The sequence below is a fragment of the Pantherophis guttatus genome, chromosome 3 (genome assembly GCF_059756535.1).
Source record: "Pantherophis guttatus breed Tessera chromosome 3, ASM5975653v1, whole genome shotgun sequence".
NCBI lineage: Eukaryota > Metazoa > Chordata > Lepidosauria > Squamata > Colubridae > Pantherophis > Pantherophis guttatus.
The window spans coordinates 60,658,901-60,682,462 of NC_142065.1; the positions used below are offsets into that span (position 1 = coordinate 60,658,901).

Genomic DNA, 23,562 nt, shown 5'->3' on the forward strand with positions numbered 1-23,562 from the left:
AGTTTGGAATCTTAATACTGGATCTATTCATTAAATAATCTAGAATCAAGGAACACAACAAAACAAAACACCCTTCTGACAAAAGGAGTAAATAACGAGCTACTTTAAAACAGGCTAGGTATGCTTCTCCAATCTCCTTTGTGAAAGATTGATGGTTTGCCTTGGCTAAAATACATGGCACAGAGGTATAAAATATGAAGCAGAGGTGAAATCCAGCAGGGTCTGGAGAACTGGTAACAGAAAGTTTGAGTAGTTCGGAAAACCGGCAAATACTACCTCTGGCTGGTCCCAGAGTGGGGTGGGAATGGAGATTTTGCAATATCCTTTCCCCCAGGAGTGGGGAGGGAATGGGGATTTTTCAGTATCCTTCCCCTGCCACACCCATCAAGCCATGTCCACCAAGCCACACCCACAGAACCGGCAGTAAAAAAAAAATGGATTTCATCACTGATATAAAGTATATGTTTTCATAAGCTCATCAATTCAACAAATGGAGTGGATTCAGAAAGCATGAGGAAGAAGTGCTTGAAAACACAATTCTATACTATAATTTTGGATTATTAGATAAGCAGCTCTTAACTGTTTCCAAAATCAGAATAAAGTTTGTATGGCCACTAGCCTTAAGAATCTACCTCTGTATCATTTAACTAATTACAGTTTCCTTCCATGATAGTACAACTATAAAGAGCCTTGGTGGTGCAGCGGACTAAGTGCTGTTATGTAGCACTTAGCTGCCAGCTGCCTGCAATTAGTGTGAGTTCAAATCTCACTAGGCTCAAGGTTGACTCAGCCTTCCATCCTTCCGAGGTAGGTAAATTGAGGACCCAGATTGTGGGGGCAATAAGCTGACTTTGTAGAAACACCGCTTATGGGGGGCCAAAAGCCCTAATAAGCAGGTATATACAAAAAGAATGAAGGCTATTGCTATAAGTGCATTGTAAGACACCCTGAGTCTTCGGAGAAGGCCGGCATATAAATTGAACTAATAAAATAAATAATAAACTCTATATTTTGGCTATACACTTGAATTTCAAAGATGATAAATACAACCGTCAAATCCAGAAGTGCTGATAATATTTCTTTTTAAATAAAAGGAAACATTTAAATGAATACAAGAAAATCAGCTGCTTTAAGAAAAATAAAGTCCAAGTGAATGGCATGCACAAATTCTGGATGTTATCATATGTGTTACTTGCAAATTAGTTGAGTATAAAAATGAAATAAGCCAGATGACTTTTTTTTCTTAAACATTGATGATATATGTATACTTTTTGTTGCCAAAATATTAACTCTTTTTAATGACACATATGCCCTGGTTGTTTGGCTATTTCTCAGCTGGAAGAAGCAGCTGGGAAACTCTTAGCTCACTTCAGTTCTTATGGGTTTGGTACACTGAATTGTCTATCAATCATGTGAGTTCACAAGAGTGAAAGTTTCCAACAAAGATCAACTTTTCTCAAAGTGTGTCAAGCAAACTCATTTATTTAATCCCCAAAGGGTGATAATCAAGCTTAATGTCCAGGAAGAATTATTGTTTCCAACCCAACCTAAAATCTAATTTCTTTTAACTATGGAGTATGGATGTGATATTACAACCAGCCCATATTGTTAAACTGAATGTTTAATGCTACCTGCATATTTTCTATAATTCCAAAGTATGTATATGAATCTTTTCTTCCTTATAAAAAAAAACCAGTTTCTTCTTTTGGTGGGATTTTTTTTTTTTTTTTTGGGTAGAATGAGAAATCTTGCAAAATCAGCAGAATTGCACTGATTAAAAGGAGACAAACAGAAAATTTGATAATTCCACAAATATATGAAACATGCAGATGGGGAGATGAAAATACATTTACTCTGAAAATACTCTCATCCCTAACATTCGTGCTGTTGCTATAACATCTGGAAAGGTTTCTTAATACAATTAGTAAACACGTAATTTGAATGAAAGGGTAATTTTAAAGTTCTATTCCCTATCCACTACAATTTACAACCATATTTTCTGGACTTTCAAACTGGAAGAAAAGGATTCACTGTTGAAGTAAAGCTACATATTTATAACATATAATATAAGGATTCACTACATGATGACAGAGCTATATGCTGGTTTAATTGTATTATAAAATGAATATAGAGAGGTGAATAAGTATATGAACGTAAACCTACTGCAGTGAAAAGAGGAATTAATCAAATAGGTTTCTGCTTATATTTGTCTCCCTTCCCCAATATAGAATGTACAGCTATGATTGAAGAGCCCTTCTTCACTTCTCCAGCCGATCCCACTTATTTATCAACAGTGTATCTTTACAATTCCTTGATCAAACTAACATAATGTCCATGTAATTGAATCCAATAAATTGAAATAATCTTCCTTGTGAGTTGCAGATCATTTTCCAATTGGTTGAACATCCAAGACATTAGCATATGATTCCTTTACTACTAATGTAGCCCAGATTGATCTTCTGCATGGAATCTAATCACATATTTGTTGCCATACAATATGATTTCCAGACTCTGACTCATTCTTTTTGAGATTTCTTATATCTTTCCAGTTTATATGAGCATGAGAATGTGGTATACTTCAATGCAGATTTTGGAGTTTAGGCTTGGAACGCAGTGTTATGGATTTTCCCTAAATGAAATCTGAGTTCAGCTGTAATAACAGTGTAAAACTCCACTCATGTAATACATGACTTTGGGGCATAGAAGCATTTGGAGAAAAACCAAGATGATAGGAGTCATAGTAAAGTTTAGAAAGATTGTTCAAAATGTAACAAAAATTGGAGGGCTAGGGGTTTCAATTGGAACATTATCTGGCATTACCTGAAAATCTTTCCCTATACAGAGAGTGAGTCAAGTGATTCCACATTGTCCCTTTGCAGGAATATTCCTTTCACCTTTATTACATCCTGTAATGATATGCGGATGCCTTGAGGGACAAGGGGAAGAGATGCTTCCTAGGGATTCAGGAGAAAGGGGAAGGAACCAACAAATGCTTAACAGACAAAGTTTAGGAGTTGGCAAGGCTGAGCCCGAGGGAAGGGTCAAACACATCATCAGTCATGAGTCTCTTCACGCCCACAAGAGATCTAAGACCAGCTCATCTTGACATTCCTTATCTCTTATCTCTGCTAATTTCCCTTGGCCGCTAGTAATTCAGATTCTTGTAGAGAACTCAACTTTACAATAAAATCTTTACACTCAATTGAACTGTCTGGATCTCCTGATTTTCCTGGCACTTGACACAAAGAAAGAAATTTAAGAAGAATTCACCCTAACGTATCAGAGTGTTAAAACTGTCAGTGGGAGATTTGTATGTTCAGACTTGCAAGGTTCTATTAATGTAGTCTGACAACAAAGTAGAATTAGCTCATCTGGTCATGTTTCCTATCTGGTTTATCTGGGAGGGTTGAAACATCCATTATATTGAACATACTAGACATGGCTGCAGAATTGTATGTACTTTTAAAGACATTTCTAATAGAGTGCTCAAGTTTTGTGCTACCATCTGCCCTACAAGCAGCTGACCAAAGTCCTGAATAAGATAATTTGATTTGGAAGTTATTTAGATAAACCAATGTTAATAAAACTTTAATTATTGCAAGCAGATATATCTTTAGAAGTTTGCATACAAAACATGTATCAAGAGAAATATGACTGTTGGATGTTGTTTGTATTAGATTTTATGGTTGAATTTTCCATGCCTGTCTGATCAAAACAAACAGTTCAGACATTTGGATGTTCTTAACTCTTTGCAGCAGTCTCCTCTTTATCCTCAAGACCAGGGTTTTCCATTTATGGAAATGTGTTTCCTAATCTCTTATACAATTTAGTGAAGATCCAGCATACTCCTGTTATATTATTAAAATGGAGTATTCTGTTACCTCAGCTGCAATAACTATACTTTCTTAGTTTTTAAAGAAGCTTTACAGGGTGACTGTTAACACATTTCTTCTTCTCTGAAAGTAGACATTAGCTTGTCCCTCAAGTAGTACCTTCTAATTCCCATTCTTCCAATTGGGAACTGAGAGATCAAAGAATGGGAGGCAGTTTGGTCTACTGGTTAAGGCACCAGACTAGAAAGCTAGAGACTATGAGTTCTAGTCCTTAACCATGAGAGCCAGTTGGGTGGTCTTGGCCAGTCCCTCTCTCTTAACCCTATCCAGCTCATAGGGCTGTTGTGGGGAAAATAGGAGGAGGAAGATGTTTAGATATGTTCACTGCCTTGAGTTATTTATAAAAATAATGAAGCCAAGATAAAAATAAATGAATAGATAAATAGATGTAACAAAATTACATATAACTTCATAGAATGACAGATTGGTGTGGGGAAAGAGTTGGGATATTGGGACCCACCCTTATTCTTCTTAAGGAAGTCCTCAAGCATAGTTGACTTTGACCAGGGATGTCGATAAAGAATGACAAAGAGATGTTGCAAAATGACATATTGAATCTCTTGTGGAAAAAAAAAATCCACTGCAGCATCCCAGCAAATGGTTTATAAAATGATAGTATCACATTTCCAACAACAGAATTATGAGATCCCTTTCTGGATAGCTGCAGTTATATCCATGAATTGCATCAGCCATCCATGGATTTTTTAACTCATGCAAGAAAGAAAATGGTTTCTTCAAATGAGAAGATGGTCAGTGTGACAATCCTACAGATTTGACTGAATTAAATTAAACAACAGAGAGGCTCAAATTATTTTCAGGATTCCATACGATAGAGCTCTCACAAGTCCAAGGAGTTCCAACACAGGAAGCATGAATTTGCTTATCTATGTTTCCAGGGTAAATTCATGGGGAAATCCCATTGGCAGAAAAACCAATTAGGGTTCGGGGTTGGGTCTCTATGAATTTGCCGAGCAAAATGGACATCACAATAGATTCAGAGCCCATGGGTATGGTTAGGAGGGTGCATTTTTCAAGACTGCCTTATCTACGTTTCCTGGCAAAACACAGGGGAAAATCCCATTGGCAGAAAATCCATTTAGGATTAGGGTTACTTAAGGATAGGGTTAGGGTTAGTTCATTGTGATTTTGGAGAGAAAAATGTACATTGCCAATGGATTCGGAACCCTTGGGTAAGGTTAGGAGGGGGAATACTTTTTGAGCCTGCCATATCTACGTTTCCTGGTGAAATACATGTTTCGTTTGTTTGTTTGCGGCATTCCAGAAACTGGGCTTCTTGGTGTAGTTTCTGGCATGCCACGGACCAGTGCTGGTCCAACGGACTGGGGGTTGGGGACTGTTGGGCTAAACTACCTGTAATGTTTAATACTGCCTATCATTGTATTTAAAAGATATTTGTGAGAAATGGCATCACCACATTGGTGCTTTATTATTGATATACATTTTTTAACATTATAAATATTTGTTGTGATAATTTAATTCTTCCAGAGTGTCTATATAGACAATACTGTAGACAGATATTTTTCTTCTAAACTCCAGTACCATATCCAAACAAATGACAAACAATAATTCTAATTTGGTAAAAGAGCTGTGGTGGCGCAATGGTTAGAATGCAATATTGCAGGCTGATTCTGCTCACTGCCAGGAGTTTGATCCTGACCAGGTCAAGGTTGAGTCAGCTTTCCATCCTTATGTGGTCGGTAAAATGAGGACCACGATTGTCGATTATGCTGACTTTGTAAACTGCTCAGAGAATGCTGTAAAGCACTATGGGGCGGTATATAAATCTAAGTGCTATTGCTATTTTAGTGATAAACTAGTCCAGGGGTCAGCAACCTGCGGCTCTGGAGCCGCATGTGGCTCTTTCACCCCTTTGCTCCCTGTCACTCAAAATATGCGTCAGAACCGCCAATGTGTGACATCTGCCTGCATGCTATTTATTGAGCTTTTCAACCCCTGGTAGGCCAACTATGGATAAATCCAAGAAAAGAAAAGTTTCAGAAGAAAACAGAACGTTTAATTCAACTACATATGGTAGTTTTGTGGCCGCTCAAGAAATAGTCAGGCATGGGAAGGGTTGTGTGGCTCCCGGTGTTTTCTTTTCTGTGGGAAATGGGTCCAAATGGCTCTTTAAGTGTTTAAGGTTGCAGACCCCTAAACTAGTCTTTTTAAGATTTATGTCCCACTCATTGATCTCCCATTCTGAAAACTGTTAATTTTTAAATACTTTACTCCCTATCTGATCGAGGTGATGACATTATTGCTGTTGTGTCTTTAACCAACAAATGAAACATCTGCAGTGATAAACAATGGTCGGCCTATTTAACCAATAAATCAATGGCTCTGTTACTACTGGGGCCTCTTTTGTCTTTTATGCTATATCCTGGCAATAAAGAGATGATAGAATTACCATTTGTTTTCTTTGCTGCATGGCTTACATTAGCTGTGACCAAAGAAGAACAAACTTTTTGCACAGATTTCTTTTCCACACTTTATTGAAATGATGCTGCTCAATAAACAGCATCTGTTTTCAGTTTGGGAGGGAGGAGGGAGACTTGGTGCAAGTGTTTGTGATCATCTCATTCTCCCAGGGTAGAGCCGTTCATAGAAACCTGATACTCTAGGTGGATATACATGAAGAAGGTTTGTACCTATAGTAGAAAGATGCTGATTATGAGAGGTGAACAATAAAATGGAAACTTCAGGATTGGACCAAGGCCAGAATACATACTGTGGACTAGCCAGCATTCCACATGCAATGTAGAAGTTGTTTCAAAATGTTCTCTATCTTACCGCTCCTCCTGATTACTGCACTCCATAAAAATGAAGGCTAGTTGGAGTTCATTGTAAGGTCTCCTTAAATAAAATTTCTGAACTGTTTTGTTTTGGTCCAATTTTCTGTCAATATTCTAAATTTGAGATTGTTCATTTTGCTTCACTTCAGTAGAAATGCAGTTGCCAGCTGTGAAATTTTGGATTCTGCTCTAGCATGGCATTCCAAATCCCTGCTCAGCAACAATAAAGTTAGCAGAGGACATACTCCTAGACTTAAATCTGATTCCACTTTGCGCTAATGGGGTACTTTTTATGAGACGGTCCTTTGTAAGCCTGCAAGAAATTACTTCTCAGGCAGGCAATATTCTGCTTTTCGACAAACACCGTTACAACTAATGGCTAATTCTTTCTCTCCTAAAATGCTAAGGGAAGCACACATTGCCTACAGGAAAGGAAAATTAGCTATCGTCTAATGCTTTCTCTATTGCTTGCCAATAGGAGGCCAGCTTTTTGTTTCCATGGAGATCTGTTTGAATGGAGGCCTCACCCAATTTATGATTCAACTCTATAATCCATTTTGTGTCAGCAGTGCAGCCTCATGGCCTGGCACCTACTTCTAAAGTAGAACACAATCATCTTACAGACTCTGTGTAGAGCCAGGTAATTGCATTGACAAAAAGTCAGTCATTGGTAATATCATTTAAAGATACTCTTTAGAATTATTCAGTGGTGGGTTGTCCCCGGTTTGGACCAGTTCATAAGAACCGGTAGTAAAACCAGCGGGAGGCTCAGCCCACCGACCCCGACATCATCAGGAAGCTTCTGCGCGCGGTCCCGTTGCGAATCGGTAGTAAAGGTAAGTAGAACCCATCCCTGGAATTATTAGTGTATTATTTTTGTTAATAATAATTTCCTGCTTATAGATGGGGAATGGTGGGAACTAAGAAAGATATGTTTGGAATTAATATTACTGACTACACAAACGACCGGTGAAGCCCCAAACCAAAAAGGTCACGTAGCAGTTCTTCCAAGCTGAGTTCTTTATTGTTTGTACCAATAGATAAAACCAGACTGAAGATTCTACTATCTGTATGTACAATACAGCTAGTCCTCCACTTACAACAGTTAATTTAGTGACCATTCAAAGTTACAACGGCCCTGAAAAAAGTGACTTATAACTATTTTTCACACTTAAGACCTTTGTAGCATCCCCATAATCATGTGATCAAAATTCAGATGCTTGGTAACTGGTTTGCACTTATGACTGTCGCTGTGTCCCAAGTTCATGTGATCACCTTTTGCAACCTTTTGACAAGCAAAATCAATGAGGAAGCCAGATTCGCTTAACAACTGTGCCAAGAAAGGTCTTAAAATGGAGCAAAATTCACTTAAAAATATCTCATTTAACGACGGAAATTTTGGGCTCAATTGTATTCATAAGTCAAGGGCCACCTGTATATTCTGTGAACTATTAGGGAGGGGCTGTCGTCATCCTCTTTCTCTTACATGATATCTGGGCTAAGTTGTCCAGACAACTTAGCTGAGTTGTCTCTTACTCTTCTAGAATGTAACCCTCTCTCTTGGACATCCAGATCCTCACTACCCAGTGGTGGGTTCTACTTACCTTTACTATGGGTTCGCATTGCACCCGCGTGCATGCACAGATCACCTATGAGGATGTCTGGGTCAGTGGGCGGACTCTCTCACCGGTTTACTACTGGTTCTTGCGAACCGGTCCGAACCGGGGGCAACCTACCACTGTCACTACCGGTACATTGCATCATATCACCATAGAGCAGTGATGGCGAACCTTTTAGACACCGAGTGCCCAAAGTGCACGTGCATGCCCAAACTGAAAAGTGTGCATGTGCATACGCAGGCACGTATGCACGGACATGCATGCATGCGCAGCAGAGACCCAAAGACCAGGACTCGACAAGCTGGCTGGCAGGAGGCAGTGCATCCCAACACCAGCAGCACAGCAAGAGGTAAGACTTTTTCTTTCGTGAGTTTCTGTTTCGTCGTTTGCAGGGAAACAGAAGCTCATGAAAGAAACGCCATGGAGATCTGACCTGGGCAATGGTGCGCGTGCCAGCAGAGAGGGCTCTGTGTGCCACCTCTGAAACGCGTGCCATAGGTTCGCCATCATGGCATACAATAAATCTCCACCACACACAATATAATTTTTTAAAAATATCAGGACATTATATAGAATAGATAACTGGCTAAATTTGCCTCCAAATGTGTATCTTTCATTTTTAAATATATGAAGTAGTGTCGTAGAGTCTAGCTAAATGTTTATCAGGAATTGCTTTTTTTTAAAGTATTTGTAACCTCTGTATAGTTTTGTGACACATGCAATCATTAATTTTTCAAGAACTTAACAATCTTGATTCATTAACAGGACAGACTCATTATCTCTTGATGAAGGCACAGAGATGATGACTAATCCATCTCTTCAAGTTTAATACTATGCAGGTAAATGAGCTAAATGCTTCACAAGTGCTCATCCAATCTAATTTGTTTTTTTAAAAATGAAACAAATAAAAACTTAACTAAGTTAAGAGTTAATAATAATAGTTGCAACCAGCAACTAAATCCGGGGGAATATGATAAAACCCTGAATTCTTACCTGTCACATACAAAAATTCTATCCAAGGTTTATAGTAACAGTAGCACTGAAAAAGGCACTGTGGTGTTGATATGACTACCTTAGTACCCCATATCACCAAAGGAAAAAATAATAGAAGAACCATCTCTTCTTTTTAATCCCCAATCCCACTGGCATTACTACCAATCCTGAAAAATTTGGGACTGAGACATTTTGGGAATAGAGTAAATGGTAGGGACGAGTAAAGATATGGGAAAGAAATAACAAAGTTAAACTAATCAGAAAATCAAATTAATTATCCCATCCCATGTTGAAATCAACAGAAAATATATTGAGGTCCTACCTGCTCCAAATGCAAAGAAGAAGCTCTTGTCGGTATTCTGTCTTAAGAGATCCATCACTCTTTTCCCCATTCTTTCATTCCTCTTGTAGATCAGTTCCTGTCGGAAATACCTGTCAATCTCTTGAGCTGTAACCTGCTCATGTGGAGGAAGTGTTGTGTTGATGAAATTAGGGAGCTGGAATGAAAAACAGGAATAACTCTCAATAAGAAAAAATATAAGGGAGAAGTTGGTGGGTTGTGGGAAAACCATTAAGAAGATCAGCAGCAATAGCAATAACACTTAGACTTCTATACTGCTTCACAGCTCTCTCTAAGCGGTTTACAGAATCAGCATATTGCCCCCAACAATCTGGGTCCTCATTTTATCAACCTCAGAAGACTGGAAAGCTGAGTCAACCTTGAGCCAGTCAGAATTGAACTTCTGGAGTGAGCAGTGAGTTAGCCTACAATACTGAATTCTAACCACTGCACCACCGTGGCTCAAGTAATGGTTGTTTATTTTGGGATTACGTCTGGTCATTTCCCAGTCTTTCCAACAGCTAATAAAAAAAAAAGTGTGCAGCTTTCTTTGTCTCTATGACTATTTTCTAATTTGGGGTGAGTGATGCTTCATATTGCTGTATTATAACTAGATATGGTCAGGAATATGGTTCAAAAGTTAGACTGCAAAAGTTAAACTAAGGTAGATATCTTAATAGATATCTATTGAAATCAAAGACACCCTTGAGTCAAGCTTGACTCCAGACAACTGCACTCATGCACTTTTCTTGACAGTTTTACATTATTTCAGAATGTTTTCTTTACTACTTAATTAAGTCAACAGTTTTGACATTCCCAGAACACTCATCCAACCACTAACTTGGGCTGACCCTATTTAGTTTCCAAGATCATCCAGGATCAGGCCTTTAAATAATGACTGTATATTGGTAATTTGGAGGAAATGGGGAAGGGAATTGGGAATTAAATTGAGTTATAACACATATAACAAGTCCTAAAACGGTTTTATTGACATGGATAGAGCGCACTCTAACCATTAAAGCTGCTTCTTTGTATATAACTAAAAGTACTATGAAGTCTAGATTTAATCAACGAGACTAGAAGCCCAATTAAAAACACAAGACAGAAAGTAAATAGAAATTAAATTAAGTGCAAAAAAAAAATCACTATTAGTACACAATACGAACACAAAAAAGTATTCCAGAATTAAGGCTTAATCCAAATAAATGGCTTGGATGGCAGGTTTAAATGATGTTTAGTCCATAGCTCTTGGTTATTTTAGGCTCCTGGGACTATTGAAACAGGGAGTTCAGTTTCCTTGAGATGTATTAGGCAAACATAGAAAAGAATTACGTGGAAAAGAATTGTGAATTATGGCAAAAGAGAGAAAGGAGACTAAAAAGAGATATTAGAAATTGGGGTGCGAGACTGTGGAGGTTCATTTCCTGCTGTTAAGCGGCATTTGGCAAGAAAAAAAGGCATCAAAGACAAAAAAGAAGAAAAAGCAAAGGGCACATAATAAAGGGGAATTAAGTGAAAATGTATGGAAGCTCTAATTCATTAAAATAATCTTCCCAAGATCCCTGAGGGATTACCCTTTCCTATAGGTTTTATAGATTCAATTTAGACAGGGGTACATCCCTGCACAAAGTTCTACGATGCTTCCCCTGCCAATCTTTGACTAGGATTTAGCTATTATAATATGCTTGCATTTGGTAGCCCTTGAGAAATTTCTCCTCAGGTTTATTTAGAAGCCCTGCCTATTACTTCAGAAGCACATCCAGAGGATTGTGGACATTTAGAGCAAGGAGGCAACAATGTACTATCTGATTAAAGCTGGAGAAATTTTAATATATAGGAATGTTGTCAGGGGTGGGATTCAGACCGGTTCGGGAGAACCAGAAGCTCCGACGATCAGCTGACAGCGAACTGGTTCGCTCCGACAATCAGCTGGGTCCGACCGCCCCTGCGCTATACTTTTTACTTTTACTTTACTTTTATTTGATTTATATACCACCCTACTCCCAAAGGACTCAGGGCAGTGAACAGCCAACAATAAAATACATACATACAAAATTTTAAAAGCAGAAATAAAATCGAATTAAATAGTTTGGCCCAGACAGATTAAAACCCCAATCAATTTAAAACAAATTTAAACTTTGAATATTAAAAATATTAAAATATTAAAATTGTTTAAAAAGACTGAACTATATTTCCTTTGTTTGAAGCCCAGCTGATAGGCATAGCAGAGTGGATTGCCGCGCCTCAGCTGCAGTAGAAGGTCAGTTTTACAGTTGTTTTCAAATGCACTGCATGCGCTCAGCAAACCGGTTGTTACCCCGGTTGAATCCCACCACTGAATGTTATCTTGTTGGGACCACCAAAGTTTTTATGAAACTTCCTTCTCTAGGAAGGAAAGCTAAATTCAAAAGCATTTTAGGACCTTTGTGATCCAATGATACCTGCTGTGCTTCAGAGCTGAACTGATTTATTTCTGGAACTGCAACGTGTTTAAAACCACAGTAAAGCTACTCCTCTTCTTTTTTCAAATGCTGTGGTTGTGAGGATTTCTCTTTGGCAAGACCTGTTGCTTCGATATATCTATTGGTTCTTGAATTTTACTTCTTTCAGCATGAAAGATGGCTTGCCAACTTTGCAGCTTTCCTTCACTATTTAGTTTTTGGTGGGTTGGAGGTTGGGGGGGGTCTTTTTTTGCACACAAGACAGTGCATAGAACATAAATAAATGGGATGGGGGGGTCAAGCAACTTATTTCATTTTCCTTTTTCATAGAGTTGGCATAGATTAAATTTATTATTCTAAGACCAATAGCACTTGGAGTGAAGCAGAGACTGAATTATATTTTTTTGCTCCTTGTTTTCATTATTTTAAGGCAAACATTTTAGTTGCCATTTTAGAACAATTACAACAATTATCTTATTGTAAATTTCTGCTTACTGGAATTTTAAATCTTGACTCCCTTGACTGTACTTGATAAGTACAGTGGTACCTCGGTACTCAACTGCTTTGAAAGTCATCAGATTTGTACTTGACGTATTTTGATGTGAAAATTGTGTCTCAGTAGTTATAATTTGTTTGATATGCGACATGCAAGGTAGAATTTGTCATTTTTGTCTGCTTCATGAATCTACCCTTTCCAGCCAAAACAAAGAGTCAAACCTTAGTTACGTGGTTTGCTTGGTACTTGTTTTTAGTACTTGTAGCTTCTCCCAAAATCAATTAACGACAAGTGCTGAGGTACCATGTACCGTATTTTCTGGGGTATAAGACGACTGGGCGTATAAGATAACCCCCGAATTTTCCTGTTAAAATATAGGGTTTGGGCTATACTCACCGTATAAGACTACCCCTCTTCCAACGCACACCAAATAAAAATTAAAAAAAACATCAACTGGCTCACCCACAATGTAAAAGCAGCTGTGCTAGACCCAAAATAGCCCCTGAAACAAGCAGGAACCTCACACAGCCACAAAAAGCCCAAAAACCCAACTTTCACACTTTACACACACAAAATTCCACATACAGCTTTGTGAGATTTTGTGTGTTTGTGGAGTTAGAGTGAAACACTACAAAAACACACTAAATCTCAGAAAGCTGCACAAATATTATTTTATTTTATTTTTATTTTTATATGAAAGCTAAATTTAAAACTTCCTAAACTTTAAATGGCTAGGTCTAAAAAAGAAGAACTAAAAAAACCCCCCCAATTAACTATTTTTTTTAAAGATCCCAAAGGGGAAAAAAACGTACCCAATAGAACAGGGGTCTCCAACCTTGGCAACTTTAAGACTTGTAGACTTCAACTCCCAGAATTCCTCAGCCAGCTTTGTTTTGCTGGCTGAGGAATTCTGGGAGTTGATGTCCACAACTCCCTGCCTGCTTGATTGCAGGCAGGGAGTTGCTTGCTGATGGAATGGATTCAGGCAAACGAAGCAAGGCAAGCAAAGCAAGGCAAGCAGCTAAGGCAGTGGTTCTCAACCTTCCTAATGCAGCGACCCTTTAATACAGTTCCTCATGTTGTGGTGACCCCCAATGATAAAGTTATTCCTAAAACCATCAAAAATATGTGTTTTCCAATGGTCTTAGGCCAGGGGTCCCCAACCTTTTGGACCTCAGGGACCACCAACTTCATAATTTTAAATTTTGTGGCCCACTAATACGAATTCAGTGCGCCGCTTGCTGAAGCACCTGGACTCCCAGTACGGGATGGGGTCCTTCAGGCACTCTCCCTCCTCTCTGTCTCTCTCTCTGTGTCTCCCACTCTTTCTCTCTCATTCTCTCTCTCTCTCTCTCTCATTTTCGCTTTCTCTCTCTCTCTCCCTCTCTTTCTTTCTCTTTCTCTCTCTTCCCACTCTTTCTCTCATTCTTTCTCCACTCTCTTTCTCTCTCTCTTTCTCCCACTCTCTCTTTCTCTGTGTCTCTCTCCCCTTCTCTCTCCCCCCTCTCTCATTCTCTTTCTCTCTCTTCCCACTCTTTCTCTCATTCTTTCTCCACTCTCTTTCTCTCTCTCTTTCTCCCACTCTCTCTTTCTGTCTCTCTCCCCTTCTCTCTCCCCCCCACTCTCTCATTCTCTCTTTCTCTCTGTCCCCCTTTCTCTCTCCCCCCTTTCTCTCTCTCATTCTGATTCTCTCATTCTGATTCTCTTTCATTTTGTCTCTCTCTCTCATTCTCTCTCTGATTCTTTGATTCTCTTTCATTCTTTGTCTCTTTCTCTGTCTCTCATTCTCTCTCTCACTCTCTCTCTCTGATTCTCTCTGTCTCTTTCTCTCATTCTCTTTCATTCTTTCTCTTTCTCTCTCTGTCTCATTCTGATTCTCTCTCTCTCATTCTCTCTTTCGTTCTTTGTTTCTTTCTCTCTCTGTCTCATTCTGATTCTCTCTCTTTCTCTCTCATTCTCTCTCTCTCTCTCATCTCATGGGCCAACCAGTGTCTTGGGGCTAAGAGGAAGTCAAGCATCTCCCTGAGAGACTGAGGGCCGGAAGAAGTGTGGGAGCGAAGCACTACTTGAACTTGTGCGGCATGAGCATTCGCCTTGGTATATTTGCACCAGCCAAGGCAGCCCTCATCTCTCTGCTGAAAGTGCAGCATCAGGATTCTGCCTTGGTATATTTGCGGCGCAAGGCAGCCTTCGTTTCCTACTGCTTGGGACTCAGAGCGGTAAATGGTGACTGGTCCGGGGAGCAGCTGGATTTTGCTCTCCATTGCAGACGCCAGATCAGCCCCCTGCAAGATCTCATCTTTCGAGGAGCGCTCCCTCGAAGTGGCACTGGAAACTTTGGTTGGGCTCCTCCAGAGACCAGAGCTTGCAGGGGGCTGATCTGGTGTCTGCAATGGAAAGCAAAATCCAGTTTCTTCTCTCTGCTGTGAAGCTCCGCGCAGCAACCAGCTGGTTCCAGCATTGAGTGGCATGCAGCCTTGACGAGATTGGCACAGCTTCCTGAATCTGAGTTGCTAGCGCTGACTGATGACGCTACGGGAGCCCCGACAACATTGACAGGAAGCTGTGCCGATCTCGTCAAGGCTGCATGCCATTCAATGCTGGAACCAGCTGGTTGCTGCACGGAGCTTCACCCAGGCATCCAGGGGGATATTACCGACGCTCCGACTTCCCCAGCTGACCCCCAGTGATGGCGAGCCCCAGCTGGGACTGGGTTAAATGCAGTTAAAATACACCCACTTATCAATGCTGTTTTTTTCCTGCTGAGTTAATGATAAGGAAAAGATACAATCAATTTCCAATTACAGAGATTCTGCTACCACTTTTCATTGCAAGATACAGTATAAGTACAAAAAGACTTCCGTTCTCTTTAAGGCAGAATCTTTATATTAAACTAATTATATAATATACAGTAAATTTTCCCTATTATAAACAGTAAACCCTTATCCTAAACTCATTTCCCCATATCTTTCCATATGGGAAGCATCAAAGGTGAAGCTTCTTTAAATTGATCTAATTTTGTGAGCCATCAGACAAACCTTTTTTTTTTTTTTAAATGGGAGGGTACTCTTTTTATTTCTAAATACTTTTAATATTTTTTTTTGTTTCCTGTTATGGTTTAATATTTTAAAAATGAAAATGTGAGATTTGATCTATGAATATAAAAGATGTTATTAGAAATTAGTACTTGCTACCTATTACAACCCTTAGTAGCCTTCCAAACCAGTAAGTAAAGAAAAAACAATATAAAGTCCTTTGTTTCAATTCCAGTTCTTAACTTCTTAGGACACCTTTGCTTGCCTCATTCTGGCTGCATCACTATGCAGTGGTGGAATGCTGGCGGTTTAACAACTGCTTCGGTGAGTGTGCACTTTGCGTGTGCATGCGTGCTTTGTGTAACACGCAACACTGAAAATGGAGCATATAGAAGCTCAGCTGCTTACTTTCCAAGTCAGCAATGGTAAGTAGAACAGCGAGGGGTGGGGGGAGGAAATAAGCTGTGTGGTGCAATTGAGATGAGCTACAAAGCAGGAAATAAAGGACAGCATAGAGTGGGGGTGGATGGGCAGGGCCAACCGGTTCGGCCAAATTGCCTGAATTACACCGCTGGTACTATGTTATTTTAACAGGAATATATTTATTCATGACAAAAACTAAGTACAGTTTAAACATATGTTTAATAATAGTTTTGTAGCTATCTACAAAAAAGAAGACACTAGAATAATAACAATAACACTGTCATTTTAGACACAATACTTCTTTCTAAGGTATTCTGAGTTAATACATTTCTAAGGACCTTAATCCTCACTGCAACTGTTCTGTGGCTTGGGACAAGAGAGATAAATGATCCAAGCATGCATGTTTTGCAAAGTAATGTAACCACAGAGCAAATCCTGTTGCTGAGTCCATTAATCATCAGTACTTCTCTCTTTGTATTTATGTTCCTTTCTACACTTTGACATACACCATGCTTGGTTCAAAAAAAAAAAAAAAAAAAAAAAAGCAACCGCTCCTTGTTGATTTATCAGAAATTGCTTCCTAAATCATAGGGATTTAAGAAAGCTTCACATATTCAGATAGAGAAGTTCCCTTTTAAACACACACATTTAAACATACTCATGAAAATAAACTTTCTTTTCATTTCATGAGAAAAGTGCTTAGGCAAAGGACAGAGAATTCAATTGATGCAAGGGATTTGGTAAGTTAGTAGAAACACTTGCTTCTCTCGTTTCAAAAATACATTTTTTTAACTAGCACCATGTAAGTAACACCAGTAGAAATTCCTCTTTAAAAACAGCTTAAGTCCTGCAGGAGGCAAAATTCATTTCAAGCAGGGCAAATGAATTCTTCATCAAGAACTTGGTGACTTCAGCCCTTGAAGGGACTACTACCGGTAGTTATTCCCAAAGAACTGTTGGGACAGCTCTTCTTCTGGCGCCATTTAACATCTGAGAGAAAGCAGAAATGAGGAAAGCCATTCCAGGAAACTGGTGCTATCAGCTCCTGAGAAGAGCCTCAGGGTTCTTGGCAAGATGAGTGATACATAAATGAATCTTGCAGGTATTTTCTGAGGTAAAAGCTCCAACATCAAGAATTCTTTTACATTTCCTCTTAGCCAAGAAAAGACAGAATGGGTGTGGAGTTGGAAATATAGTAAAAGATTACAGCTTGCTCAGCAAGCAAGATCAAGAGCAGCCTGAATTTGGTAGCAACATCTTTATAGTTCTCAGGGATACATTTTAATAGGATAGGAATGAATATAACAATCAGCTAGGTCACTTTGTCCAGATTATATTTATATAAATGCAGATTATCTCAAGAGTTTGATCCTGATGGGATTCTAAACTGACTCGGCCTTCCATCCTTTTGAGGTTGGTAAAATGAGGACTCAGATTGTTGGGGACAATATGCTGACATTGTTTATTTATTTATTTATTTATTTATTTTTAAATTTATATACCGCCCTTCTCCCTGAGGACTCAGGGCGGTGTACAGCCAGAATTAAAAAACATGGAATACAAATATTAAAAAACAATTAAAATATATATAAATTTGGCCCAAAACTAAAAATACAAACCAATTAAAACATTTAAAATTTCTTCTTAAGCCAGCCTGGCTTGCTGGAAAAAGTGGGTTTTAAGGACACGGTGGAAGGCACTAAGGTCTTGGATTCTCCTTATCTCTGGGGGCAACTGATTCCAGAGGGTAGGTGCCCCCACAGAGAAGGCCCTCCCCCTGGGGGTCACCAGCCTACATTGATTGGCTGATGGCACTCTGAGGAGGCCCTCTCTGTGGGAGCGCACAGGACAATGGGAGGTCGTCGGTAGCAGCAGGCGGTCTCGAAGACGTTAACTGCCCGGTGTGTGTGTGTGCTTAAAGCACTATAGGGTGGTATATAAGCCTAAATGCTATGCTATTGCTATTTTCAGTGAACATTAGGTTTAGTCAATGCAGTAATTGGCCCAGTTAAATTCATCCATTTTTCTGCCATGTTAGTCAAGTGCAGAGCGCAGAGTGAGGAGAAGGGAGAACAAGGAGCATTCTACAAGACGTAGGGCCCAACCTAGATTAAATTCCATTTGTCAAGCTAAATGGTGCATCATTCTTGTATCCAGATGTTTATTCAAATTGCAAATTTATGCAAATGATGCAATCCTTGGTATTTTTTTGACTTACATGAAACATAAAGTTCTTGTAAGAAACCAAGGGGATTTTATTTGTATTTTTGATAGTCATTCAAAAACAGAGCGCAGAGAGCTGCATGCTATCCAGATTTCTGATTTAGAAGAAAGGGGACTACAAATTGTAAAATCAGAGCAACATTTATCTATTTTCAGTATTATTTTTCTATCCATTGCCATTTTTGTAGCAAGGACAATAAGAAGAGCTCTTTTTCAAATGAATTGATTATCCACTTTCTATGTTAATTACAACATCATATACTGTTTACCAACTATTTCTCAACATAAATAAAATAAAATTTAATAGAATAAAAATAGAATAAAATTTATCCAGCACTGAAAAATGGACATTCTTCAAAAATGTCAAAATTTCAATCAATCCAATTTGTTTATAAACAAGTAGTTTATAAGCTATTTATTTATCTTTTGTGGTGATTCATGCCTTTAAAAAAAAACACAGAACATCATAGCAATAATGCTCTGGGCATCTTTGGATCATTCCTGAGCTCATACTTTGCTTGTGGCCACTAGAAATACATTGGTAAAGTAGAGTGGTTGATAAGTGAAACCATTAATAGAGTTTAGCTTAGAAATTCTCCTTAAAATGACTCTGTTCCTGAATTTACAGATAAGACAATCAATTTACATTTAGCTTTTTTTTTTCATTTAATGGTTGCATACCTACCTACCCACCTACACATTTATTTATTATATCCCTTAGACCAGGTACAAATAAAATATCTAATAATAGAAGATCCCTCTTGCTTCCTGCCTCTACGTTGTAAACTGCTCAGAAAGTGCTGTAAAGCACTACATAAGTCTAAATGCTATTAGTATTGCTATTCACATACTTCATTTATATCTACACAATACATTAATTTGTGACTTGATTAACTATAGCTTAATTTTCTGGGTTATACCATAAGAAATCTTTTGATATGAAGTACTCGTTGAATTTTTTGGGGGGTGATCAGGATCATAAATCAGTCTGGGCAGGGTCAAGATTTTCTGGGTGTTTTATATTGCTTTTGTGGAGACGGAAAATTTTCAAAACCATTCTAGTTTAGAATTCACATTGTAGGTATTTTTCTTTATCTTTTTAAATTTCTTTATTATATCCATATATCATTGATTCCACAAGGACTCCAAGCAGTTTACAGTGAATCATTAAAAACCCATAAAACAATAAATACTTAAAATAGTAAAATATAAAAAACCCTATCCGTCACAGCGTCTATAAACCATCAATCATCTTAGATATTAAAAGCTCTATGAAAGATCTCTTCCTTCCTGAAGGCCATCACAATGTCCACATTCTCCTGTTCCCCTACCACCTTCATGCATATGGCAGGGAATCAACATCCCAATTCAGAATTAACGAATATCAGTTATGCCTGAAGGAGATAATCCTGAAGATAGGTGGATACAAAGACGGCCTTGTAGGTTCAAATCAGCACTTACAGATTAAAATTAGGATTTTGAATTGTACTCAGGATTCTACTGGAAGTCAATGAAGTGTCCACAAAACCAGCATTATACAATTATGTTGGTTCTCAGCTGCCAATAAACAGGCTGTCACATTCTAATGCAATATGATCTTCAAAAGCAGGCCAGATAAAGTGTATTGTAGTAGTCAATCCTAGATGTGATAAGGACATCTGTCATTATTAAATCAGATCTCTTATTTCAAGAAGGGCCACAATTGGTGTACTATCTGAAATAGTAGAAAGTTCTTGTACCCATGGCCTTCCATTGCCCATCTAGAATAGAACTTTCAGAACAAGTTTAAACATTGAAAAGAAAAACCTGTGTTTTTTGAAGACTTGCGAGTATTTTAAATCTATGAAAAAGTTCAAATCTCTGTCTCGTTTTTCTCAATTATTGCTATCGTTCACAAAAAGTTCCTGAAATTCTATCACTAAAATATTTATTCAGTTTGGTAGATTAGCTTATACAATCTTGATCACAGAGAAAATGAAGATGTCAACTCTGAAGTGAACCTGGCTGAAGCCATCTTTTGCTACCTCATAGTTGCCACGAACCCTGAGAGGGGGAAGGTGAAAGTAGACAGTCAAAACAAAAAGTTTTCCTTTGGGAACCAAGGTCATCTCAACCGGTGGTTGTTGAAGGAGGAGAGGAGTAACCAAGCAGCGTTACAGCTATTTTCATTGGACAATGTGACCGGTGACATCGGGAGGGACATCTTTTGCTCTTTTAATTAGGTGAAAACTACAGGAACTTTTAGAGTTGGTTTTCACCGCCTGTGCCGATATGATCTATCCAATAAAATGTTCTTTGAGGAATCTACCTGCCTTGGAGTTCTGCTTTTGGTGGGTGCGTTACTCGGAATGCTGATAGAAGAATTAATTAATATCCTATCACTAAGCATTATACTTTACAAGAAAATAAAAATATAATAAAAAGAATTTATTTCAAGAACGTTCTCTTTCAACTTTCGACTTTTGTTATTATTGTATTGCACATTGTTACTGTATTTGCACATTGTTGCTGAAAGACATTTACAAAAGAAAGTGGAACGATGGAAGATGACTGAAGTGGCAAGAAAGCACTTGTAGTAAAAAATAACATAAACTGAACAAGAATACCCAGTTTGAAGCCTGTGTTTTATTTACTACAACGGCCTCCTTACACTTCATTGTTTTTCTTTCAAACAAGAAGTTGAAAAACCTCAATGTAGTTGGTTTGCAAAAACTAAAACGACAATTTTCTATAGTAAGGTGCAAAATTTCACCAGTGAACAACATCCTAGAGCAAGATTATTCTACACTTCTATTAATGTTAATATAGCTCACTGAATGTAAGAGTTAGACTACACATTATACAACCTGAAGATCTACAAACCAGGAACCTTCTGGAAACATATCTCTGTCTCCTATCTCTAAGTCAAGATCTATATTACAGATATTATCTCAAGACATAGTCTACTCAACTCTATAGTCTACACTACTCAAGACAAGTAGTGAATTATTATTTTAATTTACTACTTACTCAATACCGCATATTTGTATAAAAGATACAGTATTTTATTAACAGATCACTTTGTTTATTAGAATATGGTTGTAATTAAAACTGATCTATTAGGAAAAAGCCAAATATCATTGAAAAGACTTTGAATTTACATAACAAATTTAGCATCACTATTGTTAATACTAGCTAATTATTAACAATTATCCTACATACCTTATGTTCTTGAATTGACTTCTTAATGCTCATGAAGCAATATAATTTGATTGGCATGCTAATGTCTATCTGAATCTGTTTCAAAGACTTTGAGGATAATATTTTCAATCTACATGAATCTATGTGACAGTGGAGAATACTGAAGCTCACCAAATGGAAGAGAATGCATCCATTTTAAAAATTGGACATTATTTTATCAATTCTGTATTCTCCTTTAAGTATTAAGTGTGGATTTATATTGTACATTTTCCTTTTCCAGTAATTGGACAATAGAATTGACTTTAGAATAACAGAGACCTTGGAAGGGACCTTGAAGGTCTTCTAGTCCAACCCTCAGCTTAGGCAGGAAACCCTACACTACTTCAGAAGAATGGTTATCTAATCTCTTCTTAAAAATTTCCAGTGTTGGAGCATTTATAACTTCTGGAGACAAGTTGTTCCACTGATTAATTGTTCTAACTGTCAGGAAATTTCTCCTTAGTTCTAAGTTGCTTCTCTCCTTGATTAGTTTCCACCCATTGCTTCTTGTTCTACCTTCAGGTGTTTTGGAGAATAGTTTGACTCCCTCTTCTTTGTGGCAATCCCTGAGAATTATATTACCCAATTCAGACTACGGTTTTCTAATATATATTTATAAAGCTATATTTATTAATACTGGAAAAATGTGCATATTTTAACTTTTTATCTAGATTTGCTTTATACAATCACAAGCAAAATAGCAATAGCAATAGCACTTAGACTTATATACTGCTTCACAGTACTTTACAGCCTTCTCTAAGCAGTTTACAGAGTCAGCATATTGCCCCCACAATCTGGGTCCTCATTTTACCGATCTCGGAAAGATGGAAGGCTGAGTCAACCTTGAGCCAGTGAGGATTGAACTGTAGGAGTGAGCAGGAGTGAGTTAGCCTGCAATACTACATTCTAACCATTTGCGCCACAAGCAATACAAAATGGCCTTTGTGTTGATGCATTGTGTTCCCGTTTCCAGAATTCACAAAAAAATTAGTAAAGTGTCCCAAGCTGTCATCACAGAATTAGCATAATGAATATAGGCATAGGTTTAGAGGCTCAGCAATCTTATTATTTCAGTAGTTTAAGGAACCAAAGACTTTTCTTGGCTACAACTATTTCACAATGCTTTATTTGGCATAATGGTTTTGTTTTTCTTTAATGACAAAAATTCATACCAACTCTCTAGCAATATAAAGTTTAAATTTAAGGTAATAATATTAGCCTAATATCCTAAACATGGATTATGCATACATTTTTTTAAAAAAAAAACTTATGGCACACAAGTATGTCATTCCTTAAATAAATGACAGTTTTGCTCATCATTCAATACTGTATCTAATGGTCTTGGGCTATACGGTTCATATATTTTTGTAACTAGAACATTCCACAGATTTGGAAACTGTCCAGACATTCAACTATGCTTTTCATCCAGTGTTAGACCAGAAGCAAATTAATGGTGCAATTAAGACTTATCAAGGGTCCTAAATCTTTAAGGACAGATCTGAAAGAAGGATGTTCTGATAACATATTCAAAACGGATACATAGAAACAAGACTGAAATTTATTGCCAAGGAGCATAAACACAAATGTTCTCCTCTGAGAAAGTCAAAGAAACAGACAATCTTCTTTTTCCTTAAAGGGATTTAGAGTCAGTATAACTATCACAACATTCAGAAACGAAGTGCCCCATAATATGAATCATTTGGATGGGAGCAGTATGTAAATCTTGCAATCAGACAGTTGATCAATAAATAAGCATGGCATCTTCCTTAATTCTCAAGTAGCATGGAGGCTGGGGATTAATGCATTTAATGACCCCTTAAAATTTTTATATATATATATAATTTTTACTTTCTTTTTTCAACTTTTAAGGAAGTATTACTTTTGTTTGGATATTTCCTGGAGCAGCAGCTCCCCCTCCTCTTCCTCCATGAACTGCACAAATAATTTTTTTAAAAAATGAGTTTGCTAACTTGCATGTTAACTACTCAGAAATCTAGGATTATTCCATTATCCCAGGATAGACTACACTAGACATCTATTTAGAAATCTAGAGGATCTGATTTTAAC

At 37.8% G+C, this 23,562-nt stretch overlaps 1 protein-coding gene across 1 annotated transcript in view; it reads right to left on the reverse strand.

The window, feature by feature from the left end:
* Positions 1–23,562, reverse strand: part of TRABD2B (TraB domain containing 2B) — a 248,560-nt gene that overhangs the window by 56,081 nt on the left and 168,917 nt on the right. The window contains exon 4 of the mRNA XM_060689906.2: positions 9,641–9,815. Coding sequence (XP_060545889.2) covers positions 9,641–9,815 — 175 coding nt within the window. The remainder of the gene's footprint in view (positions 1–9,640; positions 9,816–23,562) is intronic.